Source organism: Mustela lutreola, chromosome 3 (genome assembly GCF_030435805.1).
Source record: "Mustela lutreola isolate mMusLut2 chromosome 3, mMusLut2.pri, whole genome shotgun sequence".
Taxonomy (NCBI): Eukaryota; Metazoa; Chordata; class Mammalia; order Carnivora; family Mustelidae; genus Mustela; species Mustela lutreola.
This window is the reverse complement of record NC_081292.1, coordinates 198,584,815-198,611,336: the sequence shown is the minus strand read 5'-3', so window position 1 is coordinate 198,611,336 and position 26,522 is coordinate 198,584,815. Positions and strand designations below refer to the sequence as shown.

At 45.1% G+C, this 26,522-nt stretch overlaps 1 protein-coding gene across 1 annotated transcript; it reads right to left on the bottom strand.

Annotated features, from left to right (window-relative positions):
- Nucleotides 1-15,960: 15,960 nt before the first annotated feature.
- Nucleotides 15,961-25,662, bottom strand: CLK1 (CDC like kinase 1). The gene is made up of 13 exons (XM_059168457.1): nt 25,532-25,662; nt 23,469-23,629; nt 23,016-23,244; nt 21,935-22,025; nt 21,473-21,539; nt 19,292-19,408; nt 19,037-19,203; nt 18,207-18,301; nt 17,980-18,109; nt 17,298-17,380; nt 16,801-16,880; nt 16,447-16,537; nt 15,961-16,325 (listed from the first exon to the last, which is right to left on the bottom strand). Exons 2-13 carry the CDS (start codon nt 23,627-23,629, stop codon nt 16,182-16,184), a joined length of 1,455 nt encoding a protein of 484 aa, XP_059024440.1. The 5' UTR covers nt 25,532-25,662; the 3' UTR covers nt 15,961-16,181.
- Nucleotides 25,663-26,522: the final 860 nt, after the last annotated feature.

Sequence of the window (26,522 nt, the reverse complement as noted above, 5' to 3'; positions counted from 1 at the left end):
AGAGAGAAGCAGACTCCCCGTGGAGCTGGGAGCCCGATGCGGGACTCGATCCCGGGACTCCGAGATCATGACCTGAGCCGAAAGCAGTTGTCCAACCAACTGAGCCACCCAGGTGTCCCAGGGCACAATCTTATTTGTAAAGTTTCAAAATGTGTACGTAGGTAGACATACAAACGCAGAGAGAAGGAGCTGGAAGGGAGTGGGATCTCTGTACCCGTGGTCGCGGTGATGGGATGGAGGAGATGAGGTCAACCTGGGCTCTCATATATTACGATCTACAGAATTTAAATTGTTTGACTCTTTTACAGTGAGAATTATTAATCTATTTTTTTGCACAACAAAATAGTAATGTTGAAAATAGTTAAGAAAAGAAAATACCAGTTACATAATGTATGGATGCCTTCCATTTATAAGACAAAAGAATAATGTAAGGCAGGATGTATATTGTAGAGGCTGCTTTGAGGCAAAAGGACCCACACACAAAGTATCTACAGGCCTTAACCAACCAATAGGTTACTTAGAATCAGGCAGGCGTACCAAAAACCGGGAATCCCGAACGTTCCCAGACCTCCTCACCGTCCCTCTTCATCAACAACCCCCACCTGCTGCCTCGCGGCAGACAGTCTCTGCTTTGCCGTCCTGTTCACTGCTCCCGCAGTGGATACACTATAAACTTCTCTCTCCTTTGTTCTGCCTTGGGTGAATTCTCTCACTGCCCAGGCCACTGCCCCCGCCCCCACATCATCACCCAGCATCTGGGGGCCCCCATCTGATCAGGAGTAACACTCCATGTACAATATAATAAAATGCCATTGACTAAGGCTCAGAGATTAGAAACACAGGGGTGGAGTGTCTGGGGGGCTCGGCTGGTTAAGCCTCTGCCTTCAGCTCAGGTCATAATCCTGGAGTCCTGGGACCCAGTGCAGCATCAGGCTCCCTGCTTGTGGGAAACCTGCTTCTCCTTCTTCTCCCAACTCAGTGCTCTCTCTCTCTCTCACTCACAAAAAAAAAAAAAAAAAAAAAACACCCACAAAACAAAACAAAAAAAACACAAGGGTTTCCAGAGAGATATGAAACATATAAAAGGAGACTTTCTAGAACCTACGATCCAAAGCTCTTTGTAAAGGCAGAGCGACGGCAGTTATCCCATGCTTGACGCTTACCCAATTTACAAATCTAGCAGTGGAGTAAATGTCACATGATGCAGGGAAACTAAGAATTTACAGTGGGCGAGATACACTTACAAATATTAGTTGCTAATCTGCAAACGAAAATCCCAAGTTTTGCTGTTTAGGAGAAAGTACCAAGCGTTTTTTGTTGGTTGGTTGGTTGATTTAAGCAAAATCTGAGGGATCCTTCCCATGCTCGCTTTTCTCTCCTTCAGTATTCTGTGGCTGTGATTTTGGCTTCCGGCAATGGCAGGATAACTTCTCCCAAACGAACTCTCTTACTAAGAATAACTAGAAAATCTGAACAAAATGTAAAATACATGAGCTTGCAAACACTGAGGAGTTACCAAGGCAGTGATGACTTGTGGGGCCTATATCCTTGAGAAAAGGAAAGGGGGCTGAAGGAAGCAGCCCTTCAAAGTACTGGGGGATTGACCAAGAGTGGCTGAAAGGCTGAGCAGAATTTTAGGCAGCTGCATGGCGTGAAGGGGAAAATAGTGCCGGAAGCCTGCCAAGGAGGACCCCAGGTTTTTCACGTGGGGTCCTGTGGCAGACCCCACTGGAGCCCTGCCCATTTCCCTCAGGTCTTCCCATTACAGTAACTGGAGGTTAACTTCCAGGGGCCAGTATCTCATCTGCGTTTCTTTTTCCGAAGTCTTCTTTTGGCGGTACAGGCCACGCCACGTTTGGCAGGCTGAAGTGCCAAGAATTCATTCTCTCCAGCCCCGCAGTCCTCAACATTACCCCTTGGGGAGAGCATTCCTCGACTTCTGCCCCGGCTCCCAGAGTCCCGCAGAGGCATTAATCTCCAGGTACCCCCAACAGGAGCTTCCTTGATAACGCGTCTGTCTTGGAGGTCAACCCTTTCCCCTCTCCCTTCTTTACTCTCTTACGGGTGTTTTTCTGGAATCACCTCCCAAATAATCTACTTGCGTTTGAAATCACGTTTCAGGGGCACCTGGGAGGCTCAGTGAGTTAAAGCCTCTGCCTTCGGCTCAGGTCATGATCCCAGGGTCCTGGGATCGAGTCCCGCATCGGGCTCTCTGCTCCGCGGGGACCCTGCCTCTCTGCCTACTTGTGATCTCTTTCTGTCAAATAAATAAAATCTTAAGAAAAGAGAGAGAGAGAGAGAGAGGAAGGAACGAAGGAAGGAATGAAAAAAGAAAGAAAGAAAGGAAAGAAAGAAAGAAAGAAAGAGAAAGAAAGATCAAGATCGATCACGTTTCAGAGCTTCTGCTTGTGGGAAAACTACCAACTAAAGCATTGGGGCCGCGAACTGGTCCTACAGACCGGGGTTCCCAAGATGGGGCTCTGGGTGGGGTTGCTCCCTGACCGGCCGGTTCGCAAGGGCCACGCGTGGGGGAGCAGATCGCCCGGGAACGCGGTGGCACCGCCGCGGAGACGCCGGGTCGCGGACGGAGCGAGGAGGCAGGTGGCGGGAGACGCGCGGGCTTCCACGGCGCCGCGGCCGCTGGCGAGAGGGCGACGGTCCCCGGAGACACCGGGGCTCGGTCTCGCCACGTGCGGCGCGTGCGCCCGGCTGTGACTTCGGGGAGCCGCGCGGGAGCCTCCTCGGGAGTCCCGGGACCGAGCCGGGGCCGCGCGGCTGCGGGAGATCCGAGTCGGCTCCTCCCGGCTGCAGGAGCCCGGACGCGAGCACGGGCAGGGCGGGGAGACGCGGGAAGGCCCGGCAGCCGCCCCCGCCTGTTCCGCGGCGAGGATTTCCTCGTCCCGGGCCCGGAGCCGGCGCCGCGCGCCTGGAGCGCACCTGGCGAAGCTCAGCGGAGAGGGAGGAGTCGCGGCCTCGGACGCTCGCTCCGGGCAAGTCCCCCCACGACTGCACGTCGCGCCCGGCCCCCCTCGGTTCCTGGCTGTTGAGTCCTTTTGAAGCATTTGTTCTTTGGTTTTATTTAAGTTGGGTTTTTTGTTTTGTTTTGTTTTGTTTTGTTTTGTTGTTGTTGTTGTTGTTTAAACTTGCGAGCGCGTGTGCGCGGGCACGAGCGGGGGAGGCGGGAGCGGAGGGAGAGGGACGAGCGGCCGGTGCTGAGCTCGGCGCCCGCCCAGCCCGAGAGCACGGCCTGAGCCGGGACCGGGAGCCGACCCCTCGCCGACGGAGCCGCGGCTGCACCCGCGCGGGGTTTGCGTAGGTCGTTCGATCAGGTTTGCGCCGTGTAGAGGACGACACGCCTCCGGTCCACAGGAGCCTGTGTGGAGCCGTGACACAGTTGACGTCCTGCAGCGCCCCCTGATCCGGAGCAGCACCGGGGGGGGTCTGCGGGAGCCAAGACCGACGAACCCCCTTAAAGATTTTATTTGTTTATCAGAGAGAGAGAGAGAGAACACAAGCAGGGGGAGCAGCAGAGGGAGAGAGAGACGCAGACGCCCTGCTGAGCAGGGAGCCCGACGCGGGACTCGATCCCGAGATCCCCGAGATCACGACCCGAGCCCCAGGCAGTAGCTCCACCGACGGAGCCGCGCGGGCGCCCTCGAGGTCGCTGTACGGCTGAGTGAAGCCAGCGCCGTGCAAAGCCACAGCTTGTGCGTGTGCCCTCGCCGCGTGCGCAGGACCCAGAGCGGAGTCGCGGCGGGGCCGGTGGTCCCTGGGAAGGCCCCGCGGGAAGGGAGGGACGGGGGCGGGGGGAGGCCCGGGGAGCCACCCGCCGGGATCCCTGCGGCCCGCGGTGCGCGCGCGCGTGCGGGGCGGGGACTGCCGCCCCTCGCAGGGCTCCGCGGGGGACACTGGCTGACGGTGACTAAGAAAGTGATTTTCATTGTGCCACGGCCGGGCCCCAGTCTGCGTTCGGCTCGAAATGGCTCTCTCGGTTGCTTCCTTCCACCGCGTCGCCTGCAAACGACAGACAGGTCTGGCTTTGGATCTCTTGGTCCGGGAGGCGGCTCGTCTGCTTCGGTGCGTGAGCCCCGCCGCCCGCCTGCTGGGGACGAACGAACACTCACAAGTCCGGGCTCGGTTCCAGACTCGCTTCCTCCGTGTTCTCTCTCTGAACTTTTGACTGGGAAGATGCGGGATACGCCCGTTCCCAGATAAAGGCCGTTAGGACGATTTTGAATAAATGGGGCAGAGAAAAAGCAGGAGGGAAATGCAGGAGCTGGACGTAAAGAAATGTGAGTCCAAACTTAAAATGGACCTCAGCGGGGCGCCTGGGTGGCTCAGTGGGTTAAAGCCTCTTCCTTCAGCTGGGGTCATGATCTCAGGGTCCTGGGATCGAGTCCCGCATCAGGCTCTCTGCTCAGCAGGGAGCCTGCTTCCCTCTCTCTCTCTCTGCCTGCCTGTCTACTTGTGATCTCTGTCTGTCAAATAAACAAAATCTTAAAAAAAAAAAAAAAAAAAGAATCGGGGTGGGGGGTGGGGCGCCTGGGTGACTTAGTTGTTAAGCGTCTGCCTTTGGCTCAGGTCATGATCCCAGTGTCCTGGGATCCAGCTCTGCATCAGGCTCCCTGCTGGGCGGGGACGCCTGCTTCTCCCTCTCCCAATGTGTGTTCCCTCTCTTGCTGTCTCTCTCTCTGTCAAATAAATAAATAAATCTTTTTTTTAAAAATGAATCTGGGATTTTGGTTGTTGTTTTTTTCCTTTTTTGTTTTGTTTCTTAAATTTCACATATGAGTGAAATCACATGGTGTTTGTCCTTCTCTGCCTACTTGTGATTTCTCTCTCCATCAAAAAATAAATAAATAAAATCTTTAAAGGCAAAAGAAAGGTATGAGGAATAGGAATACATTTTTGTTGAAGAAAAGGAAAGTAATTTTTGCCTAAAATGAGATTGGTTGTTTAGAGAGAGAAGGTTTAAGACAAAATCTGAATGAAAAAGAAAGTTGTAGGTTTTGAAGGAAACCTTTGGAAAATAATTTAATGCATGGTCAGGGCTAAGACTGGAATGAAGTACATACCCTTCTGTAGTTGCCTTTAGAATCTCTTACTGCCACTTTGGTAAAATAGATAATTAAATATTGAGTGTTATAATCATGTGTAATCCTATTTAAGCACATGCTTTAAAACCTTCTGAGGTTTTCTTTTTTTTTTATGAGCACTTTTTATTTTTTTAAAGATTTTATTTATTTATTTGACAGAGAGAAATCACAAGTAAGCAGAGAGGCAGGCAGAGAGAGGAGGAAGCTGGCTCCCCGCGGAGCAGAGAGCCTGATGCGGGGCTCGATCCCAGGACCCTGGGATCATGACCTGAGCCAAAGGCAGAGGCTTTAACCCACTGAGCCACCCAGGCGCCCCTGAGGTTTTCTTTTCTTTTCTTTTTTTTAAGATTTTATTTATTTATTTATTTGACAGAGATCACAAGTAGGCAGAGAGGCAGGCAGAGAGAGAGGGGGAAGCAGGCTCCCCACTGAGCAGAGAGCCCGATGTGGGGCTTGATCCCAGGACCCTCTGAGATCATGACCTGAGCCGAAGACAGAGACTTAACCCACTGAGCCACCAAGGCGCCCTGAAACCTTCTGAGGTTTTTAACAGACTTCCCAAGATTTGAATTCTAAATGAAGTCTTTTTGACTAACTAGGCTTGTTTATTTGGTGTATTAAGTTATGTGGGAAGCATTATCAAACATCTGATGATAAAATTTCTTAGGTTATATTGCATGGGTAAATGCTATAAATGTTCTAGAAAAAATTTATTAAATTCCTAAAATTGGGCCCTGGTTACAGCACCATTTTAAGAGAAACTCTTCTCTTGCAGCAAGTTTGCTAAAAAATCCTACGCTATACCAGACCATGAGAGTAGTAGAGTCTAAAGAAAGCTGCATTTATAGCCCTTCAGTGCTAAAAATCTGGACCCTGGTAAGAGAGTGGGGCTCTCTGACCTGGGATGGGGTATACTTGAGATCTTGAACCCCCAGATTCCCTGAACCCTCTGTCATGGCTGAAGTTGCCCTCTCCCCCAACCCCTTGCAAGAAGATAATGTCTCCAGTTCTCCAGATGGCCATGAAAAGCCTTCACATAAAGCAGATGCCTCACAAAATGATTTATTTCCTCCTGAAGATCCATCCTTGCCTGTCCACATCGCTTCTAGATTATAATCAGGATTTTCATTAAATCCTATGACTGCTTTGGGAAGAAAGGTATTTTCCAAAAGTGTCACAAGATCTGGCTAATATAGAGAGCAGGAACTGGAAGAACATGACTGGAATTGAACTTGGAGGTGCTGGGCCAGGGATGGAGAGAATGACGTAACACAAGGCGAGGTAAGGGAAAGTTTGTTGATATGGGGGAATTTTCCCTAGGCTAAGGACTTAATTCCAAGGGCACCTGAAGCTTGAACAGTATGCTGCTGAGATCATAACTTGAAACTCAGAAAAACTGATGGCCTACAATAAAATAAGCAGGAGATGCTAGAATTGTCTTGACAGAATATTGAGGAAAAGGCCAGAGTTCTCGGAGTGATAATAATAGACAGGCTAAAATGAATTTATGACGTTAGATGAGAGAATCCATCAGCTAACCATGCTTCACAGGAGCCACAGGACACTCTCTTCACTAAATCAATACGGAACAGGACACCCAGCATCACTGAGAAGCTTAGAGGTAGGTCTCTCCTATCGGCTAGGATTATGACTGGGGGGTGTTACTAAAGAACTGAGTTTTTAGCATCAGTTGGAATAAGTGGATTCCAGAATAGCAGAGGTCAAGGTCCAGTATTTCATCATCAGAGGCGAGGTGGATGTAATTTGTCAGCAAATTCAAGTTGGCAACTAGGGCAGCCTAGTTGCCAACAGATCCCATCAGGGGATCTGTGACAGCTATGTCACCCCTCCTAGTGTTGAGATATGAGATAGCATTTAAGAGTGTTACTTGATGTATATAAAAACCAAAAAAGTTCAAGAACAAAAGAGCAAAAGGTTGATGTCAGCTACTATGGTGAAAAAATCACAGTGTATTTCTAGTTGCCAGATTTGAGTTTGTTCTCAGACTGACAAACCATAGATTAAAGGGAAGGCTGGTCTCCCTTAAGGAAGACTCCTTCAACACTTCAGCAACTGTATACAGTGCCAGTCTTTCTTTGCTTTCCCCAAAGGCCATTACTATAGTAAATGTAAGCTGGGGAAATTAGGGGATATCAAGGTCTTTTGAGGGCCTTTTAAGTCTGCTATAAGCCTGGGGTCTGCTATAAGACTGGGGGCATGTGTCCCTCAAAATTTATATGTTGAAACCCTGATCCCAGTGTGGTGTTATTTAAGAGATAGGGCCTTGTAGGAGGAAATTAGAAGCCTTCGTGATGGGATCGGTGCCCTTCGAAGAAGATACCAGAGAGCTTGCTCCTTCTCAGTCTCTCTCTCTCTCTCTCTCTGACATGTGAGGATGCAGCAAGGTCTGAAAACCAGGAAAAAGGCCTTCACCAGGAACTGAATTAATCAGCACCCTAAGTCTGGACTTCCCAGTCTTCAAAATTGCAAGGAAAAAATACTACTTAAGCCACCCAGTCAATGGTATTTTTGTTATAACAGCCCCAAAATAAGACAGGGTGTGAACTGGTATTTATCCTAGGGGAAACCGAAACAACCATCATGGCCTTCCTATTAGAGTCAAGTCCGGATGGTAAATGGAGTCCTGGCCCAAGTCTGTCTCACAGGGAGTCTGATGGGTCCCAAGGTCATACTCTACAGTCATGTCCCCATTCTTTGAAATAAGGATGGACAGTTTAGCAGTTGACGAATTCCTAACATTGATTCCCCAGCTGCAGTATACGATATTGAAATAGCAAAGGCTGAGTGGAAGCCCCTAAAACTGCTTCCCCTCCCCAGCCAAGATTATAAGTCAGAAGCAATTCTGCATCTCCAGTAGAGTATTAAAGACTCATGAATGGTAACTTCAAGGTTTTTAAAAATGTGGGGATGGTTGGGGCACCTGGGTGGCTCAGTGGGTTAAGCTGCTGCCTTCGGCTCGGGTCATGATCTCGGGGTCCTGGGATCGAGGCCCGCATCGGGCTCTCTGCTCAGCGGGGAGTCTGCTTCCCTCTCTCTCTCTGCCTGCCTCTCCATCTACTTGTGATCTCTCTCTGTTAAATAAATAAATAAAATCTTTAAAAAAAAAAAAAAATGTGGGGATGGTTTTACTTCCCATTTGGCATCTACAAAAATAAGATGGTAGATAACAATGGGTTACCCTCGATTTAACCCAATGGTAGCCCCAATTTTAGCTGCTGTGTCAGGTTTAGTATCTACTAGATCGGATCAACACAGTCTATGAAACATTATGCAAAACAGAAAAGAAACAGAATGCAGCTAGTGATTTGGCCGGTGCAGTGTTTCTAATCACGTAAGACAGAGGATGACAGAAGCACGTCACATTTACACGGAATGGCCAGCAATTCCTCCTCGCGGTCTTGTCCCAAAGCCGTATTAGCTCTCCTACTCTCTGCCACAGGATCTGCACACTCCACAGAACATCATGACAGTTCATTTGATCAATGACCTCATTTAAATCCAACCTGGGGAAGTGGCGGGTATGCTGACTGTTCTGGAAACACACCTGTAAGTCAGAGGATGAGAAGTAAATCCTCAGAGATCGAGTCTGCCATATCAGCGAAATTTTCAGGAAGAGGACCAGCCAGTACATTCTCTGCCAAGTAGTGAACCCACTGTACCTTCTACCAGTGAAAGAGAGGAGCAGTGCTTGGTAGTCCTCTTTATGCTTTCGGAAATAGCACATCCCACTTAGAAATACTATTCTTACTCACTTATCAGGTAACTGGGACGGCTCTCAACTTTGAGCAAGGCCCAGTGCAAGACCAAGCAATGCAGCAAGTCACACTGTGGCACGAACAGCCCTGCCTCTTGGGTCTGGGAATACTGCGTGGTACTGGAAGTTTCCATGCAGAGACGGATGTTGTGGGAAAGCCTCCAAAGAAGTACGACTGAGCAGATTTCTCAGATTCTGCTGGAAGGCTGTGCTATCTGTAGTGGAGATCTGTTCACCATTTGAAAATAGCTTCTGGTGTGCAGCTAACCCTGACCGTGAGACATCAAGTGAGTTTGTGACTCGAGCTGCCCACTCTCATCCGAGTATTCTCATACATCCCTGCCCACCAGACACACACACACACACAGCCTCCTGTGAGATGTCTAATGTAGGGTGGCTGGCACATCTGTGCCTTCTCCATCTTTCTCTTTTCTCTGGGAGGAAGAAGGGGGAGATTCTCTAGGTTGGCTTTTCTTGTTGTTGTTTTTAAGTAGGCTCTACACCTAATGTGGGGCTTGAACTCACGACCTCAAGATCAAGAGTCTCATGTTCTACTAACTGAGCTGGCCAGGCACCCTGAGGGTCTCTAGGTTTTATTACTCTTAGAATATAAGCAAATGGCCCCAGGGCCAATGAACCTTTAAAATTTCTGGAGTAGTTCACTTTCTCTGATTTCCAAGATACGTTTGTCAATCCGTCATTCTTTAACCCAGAACGACAGTCCTTTTTGCGCAGGGAGCCCTAACTGTGAAGAAACACCACGTGTTCATGGAGCACTGTCTTCCAACACAACCTGTTGATGGGATATATTTTAGGCAGGTCCAGAGGGCACAAGTCGGTCACCTCTTATACTTATGTTGCACCAGCTTTTCTCCCTCATCTGACACTGTAGGCCTTGGGGCAGTGGAAGGAGGAAGCCAGTGGGTGGCCTGTCGTGGATGGGACAGCTCAGGAGGTTGGAATATCTGAAAATAGGCTGCTTTCCCAGCATAGTCCCGCCCAACAGTGACTCTCGAAGGTTGTGGTGAGGGAAAGAGCAGGCAGAGCGTGGAGCAGTATACCTGGCCATTGATAGGTTTTAGGGACAAAGGTGGCCTGATGGGAAAATACATATGGACTCCTGATCCCCAGGCCAGGAGCCTGAAAGGACTAACAACTGAGAGATTGGAAACAAAAGGTCTGGAGAAAGAGCACGGAGACACACCCACAGGTGTGGGCAGAAGATACCCGCTTACTCAGAGTACGGCAGGCACTGAAAATCAAGTGGTTGGGATGATCCACCTGCAAAAGGCTGGCCACCCCCCTTTCCTGCCCTGGGGGCCTTGAAACCAGGATGACAGGAATGGAGACTATCAATGGACCCAACTGTAAAACTGTATTCTATTCAGTGGGGACATTAAGTCTGATATAAACTGCCCCACTGGTGTAGGTCTGCCCCGCTGGCAGCAGCAGGTGATGCCTCCCACTATGGTACTTGACCTTGAGAAGACCGGTGAGCCATTTGGGGGCAAACTTATTGTATCAAACTGCTTCCACTCTGGAGGCGACAGCAATTTCCAGAAGTGGAATTTGACACATACTCCAAATACAGGTTAGCCTTCCTTGCCCTAGGGCTTTGGCCAGCCAATATCTAGGGTTTTATGGAATGTCTGCTTTATCATAGTGGGAGCTCGCTTAAAAGTCGTATCAAAAACAGTTTATGACAGGGTTGCCTGGGTGGCGCAGTGGGTTAAGCCTCTGCCTTCAGCCCAGGTCATGTTCCAGGGTCCAGGGATCAAGCCCCGCATTGGGCTCTCTGCTCAGCAGGGAGCCTGCTTTCTCCTCTCTCTCTGCCTGCCTCTCTGCCTACTTCTGCCTACTTGTGATCTCTATCCATCAAATAAATAAGTAATCTTTAATGTAAAAAAAAAGTTTATAACAAAAGAGGTTTTTCTTTTTTTAAAAAAAAGATTTTATTTGAGAAAGAGTGAGAGATAGAGCATGAGGGTGAGAAGGGGCAGAGGGAGAGGGAGAAGCAGACTCCCTGCAGAGCAGGGAACCTGACACAGGGCTCCATCCCAGGGCTCTGGGAACATGATCCAAGCTGAAGGCAGACACTTAACCAACTGAGCCACCCAGCAAGAGGTGTTACAATGGGCACATGACCATGGGATTTTCCAGTCCCATTGGTATAGTAATACCACCTCACCTCACAAGCTGCTGATCAGGTAGAATACTGTAACAGCCTCTTAAAAGTGTTGTCAAGACATCAACTCAGGGGTGATAATCTGAGACAGCACTATCCTTCATGATGTGGTGATGTGGTATCTACTTTGAACCAGTGGCCATTGTGTGCTGCTATGTCCCCACTGGATAGAACGTGTGTCCAGGAAACAGTAAGTGGAAGTAATTGCTTCATTCACCATTGCTCCAGCAACTCACTTGGGAACAGTCCTGAACTAGAGGTTCTGTTCCAAGGACAAGAGGAAGCTTCCACAGGGGATTCCCAGTAAGAGTTCCATCAAACCTGCTGCTGTGACTGCTGCCCGAGTATTTGGGGCTCTTTATGCTGGTTGACCATCAGTGAAATAAAGATGGCAGCATATCGGCAGGAAAATTGGCCTGATTCCTCTGAAAGACAGGGTTGTTGCTATAGGAGCTGGGCATACACTCTCTTGGTGCGTCTAAGACTTGATAATTACAAGTGGGCAATTATACCAACCATGGCCTTAGAAGGGCAAGGTAAGCAGAGACAGTTGTCAGAAGGGATGAAGGTATGGTTATCCCATCAGGAGCAGCCTTCTAGACCAGCAGAGTACAGATCTAGAATGTATGGTAGAAGAGAGAGGTGATAAATATCAGTATGGCCCCCTGGCCAGTTACAGCAATGCAGGCTTTACAGCTTATTCTAATGAACTTCCTGTTGTGAGTTTATTTTTCCCCCTCTATTAAAAAAATATATATATGTATATATACATATATATTATATATATATATATTTTTTTTAAAAGATTTTATTTACTTATTTTAAAAAATATTTTATTTATTTGACACAGATCACAAGTAGACAGAGAAGCAGGCTGGGGGTGGGAGGCGGGGAGTGATGCGGGGCTTGATCCCAGGACCCTGAGATCAGGACCTGAGCTGAAGGAGAGGCCTAAGCCAACGAGCCACCCAGGTGCCCCAGGAGGTTCCTGATTTTAATACTATCAGACCTGATTATTTTATTTCCAAAGGATTATGACCATATATTGAAGATAGCAACAATGGAGGACTTTAGCAAAAAAACTAGGAATGATGAACTAGAATCATTATAAAAACCCTAGAGCCAAAATATATCTGAAATTAAGACTTCGATAGATGAAATTAACGAAGACCGGACAAACTAAAGAAGATCAGTGAACTAGGAAACAGACCAGAAGAAAATCCCCAAATTGAAAGATGGGAGAATATGGCGATGCCTGTGTGGCTCAGTCGGCTAAGCGCCTGCCTTCGGCTCAGGTCATGATCTCAGGGTCCTGGGATTGGGTCCCACATCGGGTTCCCTGCTCAGCAAGGAGTCTGCTTCTCCCTCTGCTTGCTTCTCTCTCCGTCTCTCTGAAAAAAATGGAGATGGGAAATATAAAAAGAACACAAGAGACACTTCCAGAAAGACAGATTGAAGTATTTTTCCCTGCTCCTTCCACTAAGTACAACTAAAATCCCCAAGCATTATATATAAAACAGAAGAGACTCTGAAAGGTTCAGAGAAGGCAGAGCAGCTGGGGACCTTAGCTGTATCTGAGGACTGACATGGTTACTTTTCCTGGCTTTTTTTTTTTTTTTTAAAGATTTATTTGACAGAGAGCATGCAAGCAGTGGAAGCAGGAGAGGGAGAAGGGGGCTCCTCACTGAGCAGAGAGCCCTATTGGGGGATCTACTCAGGACCCTGGGATCATGACCTGAGCCAAAGGCAGATACTTAACCCACTTAGCCACACAGGCACCCCCTTGGCTTTTATCTATCCTAGACTTGATGCTGGATAAGTTGGTAACCTGGAAACACCAACAGGTACAGACAAAAATCTTCAATAACGTTTGTTCTTTCTAGCCAAAGGACCAAGAAAAGGGCAGGCTAGCAAAACAGAGATCTTTTTAAAATTTTTTTTGAGAGAAAGCAAGAGAATGAGTCCAGGACGGGGGAGTGGTTGGAGGGGTAAAGGGAGAGGCAGACTCCTAGCTGAGCAGGGAGCCCAAAGTGGGGCTCAATCCAAGCGGAGCCTGAGATCATGACCCGAGCTGAAGGCAGATACTTAACTGACTCAACCACCCAGGCACCCAGGACAGGAAACTTTTAAAGACAATGAGTGCTCTACTCCAGCCAAATACCACAGAAAAAAAACATGGCATTACTTCTACTCCTGCCAGCAAAAAATCAAGTGGGGATCCCAGATTTTCACCCCTGCCAGGCTCTAACAAGATTTCTCAACCCCTGACAAGGTGTTGTCAGAGGCTTGGGAACTGGGACTCTCATCCCTGCTGCATGAGAAAGCTCCTTCCAGTCTCCTGTTGTATCCACTGGGAGAGCCTGGACTTTCCTCCTCATTCACGGTGGGAACGAGTTACCCCTCCCTCTTCCTGCTGATGTGGCATTTCAGGAGGCCAGGTGGAACGTCTCAGAATTTTCGTGCTGTCCAGAGATAACATGGGTTGAGGCCACTCCACCCTGTGTCAGCGGAGCCCTAAGAGGCAACAAGTGAAGCAGCACTCCTGCCGCTCCAGCTAGAGTGATAGCAGAGGCCCAGCGGGGACTAAGAACTCCCAGCTCAGCCCAGGAGACATTCCAAAGTCCTGCAGCTAGTCCCGGCTAATATTCAAACTAGACAGTCTGGCTCTGGAGTTTATTATTATTATTTTTTAAAGATTTTATTTATTTATCAGAGAGAGAGAGGGGGAGAGAGTGAGCACAGGCAGACAGAATGACAGGCAGAGGCAGAGGGAGAAGCAGGCTCCCTGCTGAGCAAGGAGCCCGATGTGGGACTCGATCCCAGGACGCTGGGATCATGACCTGAGCCGAAGGCAGCTGCTTAACCAACTGAGCCACCGAGGCGTCCCTGGCTCTGGAGTTTAAATCCTCATTCTAGCAACAACAATTTAATTTTTAAATTTCTAAAAAACCCCAAACTCTCTTCAGCAGTGCAGGAACTGGACATCCACACATAAGATTAATCCTTCAACAAAAATGAACTCAAAATGGATTAGACTTAAATATGAAATACAAAACTGCAGAACTACAAAGAAAACCTAGATGATCTTGGGTATGCTGACTTCTGAGACACTAAATTAGGCATAACCCATTAGAATTTACAATCCAGGGGCACATGGGTGGCTCAGTGGGTTAAAGCCTCTGCCTTCGGCTCAGGTCATGATCCCAGAGTTCTGGGATCGAACCCCGCATCAGGCTCTCTGCTCAGCAGGGAGCCTGCTTCCTGCTCTCTCTCTCTGCCTGCCTCTCTGCCTACTTGTGATTTCTGTCAAATAAATAAATAAAATCTTTAAAAAAAAAATTTACAATCTAGATTCTAAGAAAACTTATGCTCTGTGAAAGGTAAGCCAGACTGGAAGAAAATATTTGTAAAACACATCTACTAAAGAACTATTACCCCAAATATAAAAAGAACTCTTACTATAGCCTTACTATTTGACCTAGCAATTACTTCTTATCTACCAAAAAGAACTGGAAACTTATGTCCACACGCAAACCTAACCATAGATATTTTTAGCAGCTTTATTCATAATTGTCTTTGAAGCATATACATATCCTTTATTAAGTGAATGGATAAGCTATGGTACATCCAGACTATGAAATACTAACTCATAAATAAAAAGAAACAAATGATAAAGCTGTGAAAAGATGGAGGAAACTTAAATACACATTATTTAAGTGAAAGAAACCTGAATGGCTAAATATTACAGGAGTCCAATTATAGGATATTATGTAAGAGACAAAACTACAGACAGTAAAGATACCAGTGGCTGCCACACTATGGGAGGGGAGAGCAGGATAAAAGGCAGAACACGGGATTTTTAGAGCAGTGAAAATGCTCGGTATTCTCTAATGATGGATTCACATCATCTTCCATTTGTACAAACCCACAGAATGCGATGCACCAAATGTCAGCTAGAAAGACTACTTTCCCAATCCCAATCCCAGCTAGAAAGTAGTCTTTCTAGCTGATCATGTGTGATCACCAGACTTCAGGTGATCATAGTTTCAACAAACGTACCCCTTGGTGAGGGATGTTGGTAACAGACTACGCATGTGCGGGAGTGGGAGGTACACACGGAATCTCTGTTCCTTCTTCAGTTTTGCTGAGAACCCACAACTCTTAAAAGTCTTAGAGAAACTAAAAAACAAAACAGAACGGGGAAAAAAAACCTGACTGTAGAGTCTTAAATGGATCAAGCATAAATAAAAACCATAGACAAATGCCTGATTCAGGGTGCCTGAATGGCTCAGGGGGTTAAGCCTCTGCCTTTGGCCCGGGTCATGATCTCTGGGTCCTGGGATCGAGCCCCACATCGGGCTCTCTGCTCGGCGGGAAGCCTGCTTCCCCCTCTCTGCCTACTTGTGATCTGTCAAATACATAAAAGAAAAAAAAAAAAAAATGCCTGACTCACTACAGCCACTTAATATTTGACACTTCACTACAAAGTATTCCGGAAGCTTTTTTTTCTTTAATATTATGTAATCTCTATCAGAAAACTACCCCCCAAAAAACCAAAAAAGTAAGAAATCTCTACAGCCAGTGTGGGTTGAACTCACAACCCTGAGATTAAGGGTCGCATGCTCCACTGACTGAGCCAGCTAGGTGTCCTTCTGGAAGTTTTTCTGTTATTTGTTAACAGTCTTGAATGAGAATAAAGGGAGAAAAAAACTGGGCACTAATCTCTAGTTCTTTGTATTCTGTAAAATTTGGACATTACATTTCGTTTCAAGAAGGCAGGCAGAGGCTGGCAATTCCTTAAATAGAAACAAATCTAAGTATTTCCAAAGACTTAAAGGAAGCCTCCAAAGATAGAAATACAGAGAGGAAAATGGTGCTAAAAACAAACTACAGATTCTGATAAATTTCGTTTAAGCACAAAAATTTTATTCTGAATAAATCATTTTATACAGCAATTACTGGAAAAATGTTCATTACTTCAGCAATTTACTTAAATCAAATTATCCAAGCAAAATAAACATAGCAATACAAAAATGTAAGAATTTTACAAAAGCTATACAAAATAACTTATCATTTAAAAATTGGACTGATACAGTCTATAAAATCTCTTCAAGAGACTATAGATCTATGTAGCTTTTTTTAGGGGGTAAAAGAAAGGATGCTTTAAGGCTTCTTTGAGAGTAATCCTTTTAGCTGGATCATACTCCAACATTTTCTCAATGAGGTCAAAGAGCAGCTCATGTTCAGCATCCTGAGAGAGCATAAATTCCTGAAAGGAAAAGAAATAGTCAATAGTCGAAAATTTTCAACTACCATTTATCATAACTTACTTCTCTACCATAAAAAGAAGGGAAACTCAAGCTTTTAATCGTTTAATGGCCCAGACTCACCTTCAGCGGTTTACAGCGCCTTGAGACATATCTGCCGGCAGAACTGTGTTCGTCCCAGTCTAATCGATCATGATGGAAATATTTACGTTTCCTAAAAGTCAATATCCATTGATGTTTATAATGCTGACAATGAAAACTTAAAACATATAGTGAAAATGACTGGTTTCATCAATTATTATGCTTTTATAGATCAAAGACTAACACTTCACTAGAGACTTGAAAACAGCCTAGCTACTGGCTTCCCAACAAAGGAATCTGTTTTAAGTGAAAAAGCATTAGTCTGATTTTTTATAAAAGTTCTACAGAAGACCTAGCGGTACAAAGGATGGCACCTACTCTTAAATAGAAACATACCTGGTTTTCTGTATCATATGTTTTGGTAAAGGTCCAAGAATCCTTTCCATCATTGCCAAATGCTCCTTACTGTCATGTGTCTAAAACAATAAACAAAACTTGTTAAGCACATTGTGTACTTTGTTCTCATTTCTAGTCCACAGAAATCAAAAGGAAGGTAATTACTAAAAAAGGCAAATTTTTAGCAAGTTACAGCTGATGATAAATACTAAGAGCCAAAGAACAAGCCCACCAGTGATTATCTCCAAATGAACAGGATAACTGTTACAGTATACTTGAAAAAAATTTTAAGTAAAATGATAAATTTATGAAGGAAATACAAATACCCAATAGCACGTTACAGAAACTTTATTCCTTTATACTTAACAATTAGTCTATAATTAGGGGAAAAAACTGCCTAAATGTGTATACTTTTGCTTTATAATGTTCCCTCACATAAACACCTTTTTTTTTTAAAGCACTTTTTTTGAGCAAAGCCACTGAAACTGATCACTTACTGGAAATACTGTAAACCCAAGGTAGTATTCAATAAGAATACAACCTATACTCCAGACATCACATGGCTGGGACCATCCTAAAGCTGCAAAGCAAAAGCAAACTGTTAGGAAAAAAAGCTTTATTTCTTGAAGACACTGAAAAACAAACATGAGCTTAATATCTTTAATGTGTATGTATTTTTTTTTTTTTAAGATTTTATTTGACAGAGATCACAAGTAGGCAGAGAGAGAGGAGGAAGCAGGCTCCCTGCCAAGGGAGCCCCATGTGGGGCTCTATCCCAGGACCCCAAGATCATGACCCGAGCGGAAGGCAGAGGCTTAACCCACTGAGCCACCCAGGTGCCCCTATGTGTGTGTGTGTGTGTTTTCATTTTATTTGAGAGAGAGCACACGTGCGCGTCCTTCTGCACACATGAGCTGGGTCGGGGTGAAGGCAGAGGGACAAGCAGACTCCCTGCCAAGGGTGGAGCCCCACCCCCCCAAAGTCCCAGGAACCTGAGATCATGACCTGCACTGCAGTCAGATGGTGCTGACTGAGCCACCCAGGCACCACCTACCCATATTGTGTTTTAAGTTATTAATCTCTTAAAGGGAAAAAGATTTTAGAAAATCCCCACAAAGAATAAGAACAGAACTACAAAAGGATATATACACATTCCTAAAGCACAATTAAGCAACTTACCCAAAATAACTTCAGGTGCCCTATAATGCCTTGTAGATACCAATGTACTATGATGTTCATCATCGTAAGTTGCGCTTCCAAAGTCTACAACTTTAATATCTGGATTTATTAAGGTACGTTCATCACGTTTCTGAAATCACAAATAATGGGATAAGGAGGCATAATATTAAGAAGGCATATGATATTAATTAATTTCAAACAATGAAAGTGACATACTAAAGACTTACTATTTTGGGATTATATGCCTCTGTGTAGTCAGACTGCACAAATAAGATGTTTTCAGGCTTTAAGTCTGTGTGAGTCAACTTGTTACTGTGTAGAACTGAGAATGAAACAGAAAGTTGTCATCTGAAAATCAAAAACCTAATGAAACTCAAAAGTCCTATAACAAAAACCTCTCTGATGCTTTTCCTACATGTCCAAAGTTTTCAACATTCAAGAGGCTACTAGAAAACTACCTACTACCCTCAAAGTTAGTCTACCAGCAGCTAACCATTCAAATGTGAAGAAGTTATTTTTATTCATGAAGCCAAGGTTGCCTGTTTCTAATGATGGCTTTTAACTTTTTAAAACTGTGTGAATTATTTTTTGGTGGGGAAAACATAAAATCTTTCCAAAAATAAAAAAGATTACTTAAAGTCTTAAAATCCTTTTATTTTTTTAGCCATTATTTGGAAAGCAGATCCGTAAATAAGAAAGATCATCACAGGCGATGTTACATACAGAAATGACTACAGTCAAAAATTTGAATCTAGACTTCACCACAGAGACCATCAAAGCAGGTATCAGAACCACAGGAGCAAGAAGTAGAAGCAGCAATTATAAACCAAACTAAACTACTCTTCTACATGACAATATTTTACTACATGATGGACAATATACTACTTACTGAATGAAAGCAAAACTGACCAACAGCTAGTCATCAACATCTTTCTCATACCTACTCTTAAGTCAGGCTTATGTTAGATCCTATTTTTTTCTTAAAAAATCCAAATCAGTCTGGCATTAAGTTAGTCTCAGTAACTTCAAGTTTCTTGAAGACATGCCAAGTACTTACAATTTACTGACTTGCATATCTGATATGCCATCTTCCTGATATGATCCAGACGAAATGGCAGAAAACCATTTTCCTTAATGAAGTCATACGTACTAAGTCCTAGTAGTTCAAATACAATGCAAATGTGACCATGATGCTCAAACCACTCCAACATCTGGACACAGCGGCTATAAATACATGAAAAATAACTGAGTACACCTTCTCATAATTCAAATCTATCTGAGAGGATCTTCTGAATTCTACTTTGATACTTACAATGTACTACTAGGGTCTGTTGTATTCAAGTGTTCCAGAACTTGTATTTCTGAGCGAGCAGCTTCACAGTATCTATCCACATTTTTAACTATTTTTACTGCCACATGTCTACCTCCTCTGTTAGAGAAAGTTGAAAAAAAAAAATGTTATAGCAACTCACTGTAAGCAACAATAATGATCTTTATTTTTTTTCTAAGATTTTTCTTGTTGGAGAGAGTGAGCGAGCAAGCATAAGCAGGGGTAACAGCAGGTACAGGGAGGAGCAAGCTCCCCGCCCAGCAAGGAGCCCGATGTGGGACTCCATCCCAGGACCCTGGCATCACAACCAGAGCTGAGGGTAGACACTTAACCAGCTGAGCCATCCAGGCATCCCAAGAATGATCTTTAAGTATATGGTGGAATCAGTTGGTACAAATACATGTTGAATGACACAATTTTTTTCATCAAACCACCACTCATATGAATTCTTTTTTTGGTCCTTCAACTAAACTATGTATTAATAGCTATAAAGTAACAAGATTATTGGGGTATCACCACTCAACTCGTAATCCAATTAAAACTCAATACGTATATGTAAAACAGTTTCTTCTTTAGTACTTGTCACTGACAAATATTTTATCAAATTCTTTTTTTTTCGAAGATTTTTTTAAATTTGAGAGACAGACAGCGAGAGAGGGAACACAAGCCGGGGAAGCGGGAGAGGGAGAAGCAGGTTTCCTGTGGAGGAGAGAACCCAATGCAGGGCTTGATCCCAGGACACTGGTTATCATGACCCGAGCCGAAGGCAGATGCCCAACCACTGAGCCACCCAGGGGCCCCATTTTATCAAATTCTTCATTTTGTCTAGGTTACCAGAAAAGTTATGGAAGGGGCCATGTGATACCAATTTAAGAGTTCTCAACCATGGCTGTGCCATCAATCATAGCATTTTCTAAGAATACAGTGTCCTACTACCCTGAAGAATGTGTCAATATGCCTTGGGTGAGCCCAGTTCCAAACACCCAAGAAACCAAGGCTGTGGGAAGTTCTGATTTAGATCAATGACTAGGGGAAGGAGGGAGGCCACAAGAACTGTCACAACTGTGCCCAGTGGGACAACAAACTATTTTCTAAAATAATAAAATCTGGGGTACATGGGTGACTCAGTTGTTGGGTGTCTGCTTTGGCTTGGGTCATGATCCCGAGGGTCCTGGGATCGAGCCCCACATCAAGCTCCTTGCTGGGTGGGAAGCCTGTTTCTCCCTCTCTCACTCCCCTTGCTTGTGTTCCCTCTCTGTCAAGTAAATAAAATCTTTTTAAAAATTAAAGCCAGTGGGCTTATCTGAAGAAAGAAAGTAAAAAATCCATTCTCAACTTACAATCAAAGGCTACACACATTATTAATAGCTAGTGTTTAAAAACCCAAAGGACTCGAGCGCCTGGGTGGCTCAGTGGGTTAAGCCTTTGCCTTCCTCCCAGGACATCATCTCGGACCCTGGGATCACGCCCCACATCGGGCTCCCTACTCAGCGGGGAGCCTGTTCTCCTCCCCACCCTGGCCTACATGTGATTTCTGTCAAATAAATAAATAAAATCTAAAAATAAATAAATAAATAAAATAAAAAATAAAAAAATAATCTAAAGGGCTGGTCATCCTCCCTCCCCCAGCTTTTTAAAATATTTTATTTATCTAAGGGATGCCTGGGTGGCTGAGTTGGTTAGGCGTCTGCCTTTGGCTCAGATCATGAGCCAAAGGCAGACACCTGCAGTGTGCTGGGTTCCAGTCCCATCGGGCTCCTTGCTCAGCAGGGAGCTGGTCAATTCCTTGCCACTCCCCCTGCTTGTGCTAGGACAAATAAATTCTTTAAAAACAAAACAAAAAGAAAATTATTTATCTGAGAGCACACAGAAGAGGGAGAGGTGGGCAGAGGAAAAGGGAGGAAGGAGCATATTCCCTGTGAATAGGGAGCCCAACACAGGGTCTGATTATAGGACCCTCAGCTCCTGAGCTGAGCCAAAGGAGATGCTTAACAAACTGAAACACACAAGTACCCCTATCAGCTGGAACCTTTTATTGGGAGTTTCCTAGATCAAAGCAAAAAAAACCAAGTGAAAGATTATGGTCAGACAATATACTAAAGCTAAAAAAATTCTCTCACATTGGTGACAGCCCCAAATGCAATCTCAGGGTAGGAAACTTACGCTTTATGATCAATGCACTCCACGACTTTTCCAAAAGCTCCTTCTCCTAAAGTATCAACAATTTCATCTAAAAGAGAGAAATAAATCTCAGTTATATCAAGAAGTGGAACAGTTTACTTATCATAATAAATGCTATCAATGCAGATTATTCTAGTTGATGCTACAAATTTCCTTATCACTAGACATTTTATTGGTCAACACTGTCAAAAAACATTTATAACTATTTTTAGTTCTAAATTCATTCTTAAGCTCATTTTATTAACTTGATTTACTATTTTGGAAGTTCTGCTTAACAAATATTAAATTTCTAAAGAAAGAAAGAAACACAATCCCCCCCACCAAAAGAAATGAAGAACAAACAAACAAAAAAACAGAGAAAGAAAAGATTTCCAAATCCCTGAAATCTTTATATACAGATTATGTTATCTGAAAAGTTAATAAGTGTTGAAAAATATTCTATACATCTTGCACTTAGTACGTCTCCACTCTGACAGATCAGGTGACCCTCCTCATCATCCTCTACACTCCTGGTTCTTTTCCTTCGGTGACTCTTCTGGAAACGTCAAGTGGGCGGCACCAAGATCATCCAGCCAATCAATATACCCGAGTGAATTCAGGGCAGAATACGAAATTCATTCAGCGGGGAGATATTCAGGCATTCAGATACACGCCAGGCCACAAACGGTTGGCAGGAGCAATTTCAAATTCAGTCCCCAGAAATTCACAGGGCACATAGTTTATGTTAACAGGAGAAAAACATGGCAAGGAACAGATTTTCAGATAAGATACTCAAAGTGGCAAGGCAACAAAACATAATACAATTGTTTTTCTTAAAAAAAAAAAAAAAAATGCTTAATTGTAGCATTCACTGAAACATAATTTTAAGTTTCTAGTGTTCTAATTTAATGTTGCTAAACTGCAGGATGAAATATTTACTTGGTCAAAGTAGACTGTGGCCAAATTAAGATTTCCTAACTAATCTAAGAAAACAAATATTGAAACAGTAAATAAAATTAAAGTCCTAATTTTGGGGAGAAAAAAAAGATCTGGCATACAAGAATAACACTATGTCACTTAAAAATGTCATCTGAACTAATATTCAAATTAACCCATAACCCATAATGTTCAATCTGTTAAGTGATTTGCTTAGTGAAAAAATTAGAGCATGCTTTATTAGAAAAAGACATGCCTAAACCCTCAACCATACAAAAATAAAATGCTTATTCTAACTTTTGTGACAAGACTTCAATTTATCAAAACAAATCATTTCCTGAAATACCATAAAAATAAACTAATCTAATTACCTCCACTGATTTACTGGAATGACAATTAGTTGCCAATAATAATAAAATCTATTGCTATATAACTCAATATGTACTGTATTTCAGGAATTTCCTATTCAATGCACAAACATAAAAAATTCAAGTTAAACTGAGATGACTTTTTTTTAAACAGAACTTTCTCAAATGATCAAACACAAATTCAAGTATTCCTGTTCCACGTGAGAAATAAAATTAACAGAATGTTTTAAAAGAGCTCATACCCCATGTGAACGATGGCGTGAAGTACTGTGGTGAATCCTGTGTTTGCTTTTATAACTACTTCTTCCACTTCTCCCAGAAGACTTGCTACTATGGTTCTGGTATCTGCTTTCATGGTCTCTATGACGATGTCCAGGTTCACATCCTTGACTGTAGTCATTTCTGTATTCATCAATGTAGCGTCGACTATGATAATCTTTCTCATTTATGGATCTGCTTTCCAAATAATGGCTAAAGAAATAAAAAAGATTTTAAGACTCTATGCTTTCCCCACCAAAAAAATCCACACAATTTTACAAACATTACAAGCCCTCATTGGAAACAGAAAGGAATGTGATTCATCATTACTTACGTAATCAGGAAAATATACCCCAACTTTTGCTGAGATACAGTTGACGTACAGCATTGCAGTGAAATGTATTTTTATACTGAGACACTTAAAATACCATTCTTACCTATCAGATGTTTTAGAATGATTATGTTTGCAGCGCTTGTTCTCTCGGGCACTGCTATGTGATCTCTTCTTTCTTTTATGACTGCTGCTGCTTCTCCATTTTCCACAGTCCCAATCCTTTTCATCCCAATCAGGGCAGTAAGTTCTCTTTGAGTGTCTCATCTACATAAAAGACACATTTTTCCAGTTAAGTTGTATCCCACCTGCCAACACTGAGCAGTTTAAGAAAACTCTTCTTTGCAAATTCACTCTAGCTTTGACTTTTTAAATTGTTTTTTTTTTAAAGATTTTATTTTATTTTTAGATTTTATTTTATTTGACAGAGATCACAAGTGGGCAGAGAGCCCCCCCCATGGGGATCCATCCCAGGACCCTGAGACCATGACCCGAGCTGAAGGCAGAGGCTTAACCCACTGAGCCACCCAGGAGCCCCTAAAGATTTTATTTTTCAATAATCTCCACACCCAGTGTGGGGCCAGAACTCATAACCTGGAGTTCAAGAATCTCTACTAACTCAGTCAGACAGCTGCCTCTAAACCGTTCTTTTAGGGGCTCCTGGGTGGCTCAGTGGGTTAAGTCTCCGTTTTTGGTCTGGTCATTATCCCAGGGTCCTGGGACCAAGCCCCGTGTCCCACATCGGGCTCTCTGCTCAGCAGAGAGCCTGCTTCCTCCTCTCTCTCTCTATCTACTTGAGATCTCTATCAAACAAAATCATTTAAAAAATCTGTTCTTTTAAATCGAAGTTCGTAAGTCATTGGCGGGGGGTGGAGGGGGGGGCGAGTGGCTAAGTCGGTTAAGCGTCTGCCTCGGGCTCAGGGCAGGATCAGTCGATAAAGCCTCCGCCTTCGGCTCAGGTCATGATCTCAGGGTCCTGGAATCCGGCCCGGCACCGGGCTCTTTGCTCAGCAGGGAGCCTGCTTCCCCCGCCCCCTCTCTGCCTACGCGTGATCTGTCAAGTAACTAAATCAATCTTAAAACCTCCCCTTTCCCGTCAGCAACATAAACATACTGTAGGTCCACACGTGTGGACTACAGGTCCCCGTTTAAATGTTCACCGGAAACCAGCCTCCAACTCAAACGCACCGCAAACGCCCTCTGCGACAGAACTCCTCGCGATGGATTCCGTCAGGCCGATAAAGCGATCGAGCTACCACTAAGTCAACCGTGGCATCAGGAAACCACGAAATACCATCTTTTGGGGTACCCAGCACACTACGTAACAAAACCTAGCTTTTCTAAAAGCAATCTTACATAATTAAGGGGAGGGAAGCACCTTTCTTCCAGTAATGTTTCGAACAAAAATCCCTGATTACTGGTAAAAAAACATTTCATGGAACTGACTTTTCATCAATACCGTTCTTACTAGTCCTAACTGCCGAGTCTCCGCCACGTCTCGCACTAACTCTGCATCAAAGCGCTCCAATCGTTCGCTAGGGGTCTGGGGGTAAAGGGGCGCAAAAATGCCAACGCTCCTTCCAACACACCCTACCATCTCGGCTTCTCCCGGTTTCTGGATCTGGTGTTCGCCAGCGCCACCGCGGGCAAAGGCACTAGCGATTTTCACTCAATCTTTCAAGACTGGAACGACGTTAAGGGATACCTCCTCTACCAGATCAGTGTGTCCTCTCCATTCGCTACAAACACCGCTCCTTACCGGAGCGTGACACGCACCTTCCAGGACCCAAGTCAACACCACCCACCGCAGGAAGCTTCGCCTCCTCCGCCCCGCCGCCATCTTACAGCTCCGCTGAGGTGGCCGAGGCCGTCGCCAACAAAATGGCGCCTAGGGGCGCTCGGCCCGGCCCTCCCAGCCCAGCACTCCCTCCCTCCCCCCGCGCCAGTGTCCAGGGCGTCGCGGTTCAAGGAGAAACTCGCGGCAACGGGCTCTGCAGCGCGCGGAAGACGAGCGAGCCGCCTTCCTGCTCGGGGGTGAGAGGACAAAAAGGGGTCGTCGTGCCGGGGATTACAGGCAGGGAACAAGCGAGGAGAGTAGGCACCACCAGGCGCTTCCGAGGCACAGAAAAAGGGCCCTGACTGCCCAGCCCGCTTCCTTCTGCGTCTTACCGTCGAGGCCAAAGAGTCCAAGCCGAAGGAGACAAAGCTTGCAACGCGAAAACGGGAAAAGCCCAACTGACGGCGACGGGCTCCAACAACAAAATGGAGCTGACAGCCGCTGCGTCGGGACTCAACTCGAAAACAAGGGTGACGCGGCGAACGCGTCCCGCCGCAGGGCGGGGCGGGGCGGGGGGTGGGGCGGCGCCTGCACCCAGGGATGGAAGGAGACAGCGGTGGCCGCCGTGTGCGCAGGCGCCGCGTGGGGAGCCCGAAGACTGAAGGCGGAGGCGGGGAGTCGTGTCGGCCATGTTGGGGGCCGTCTAGGTCCGAGGGAACAATGTGAGTGCTGGAGAGTCGAGTCTCGAACGCGCTCGTTAAAAGTGGTGTCTGGGAACGATGGGTGCAAGAGAAAGTGAGGGACCGTGATACCAAATAGTCTGTGCACTGATTGCAGCCACCGAACAATCCTTTAAAAAAACACGATCTCCGTCCTGTCGCTCTAAATTAGTAATTGTATTTCGACTTTGCTAAGCCTCTGAGACCTATTTAAACTAGTTGAGTCTTTAGTGGTTGGGACTCACACACACTGAAATTGGATTGCAAGGATTTTTCTCGAGGAAATGAGCAGGCAAGAGCTTGGAAACGGGAAGTGAGGACCCTTCATAGTTAAACATTTTGGCATTGAGCCAGTCCTCTCCACTGTCAAGGCCAGATGAACTCTAAATTGGTAAATGGCAGGTCGTGAAGAAAGAATATCAGGAAACAGCCTCTGAACAACAAAATCATCAAACTGCATATTAATAGACCAAAGTAATTGCCAGTCCTGACCCCGCGCCCTTCCTCCATTTTGTTTCTTGTTTACTCATCCCAAACTCAGTGGAAAACGTATAAAATTGAACATTACAACTAAGCATAAGTTTATTGTTCACACTTGCACGGGAGAGCAGCAAATGTAGCCAGCCCTACACAGATGCACAATTATTGGGTAAAAACTGGAAAT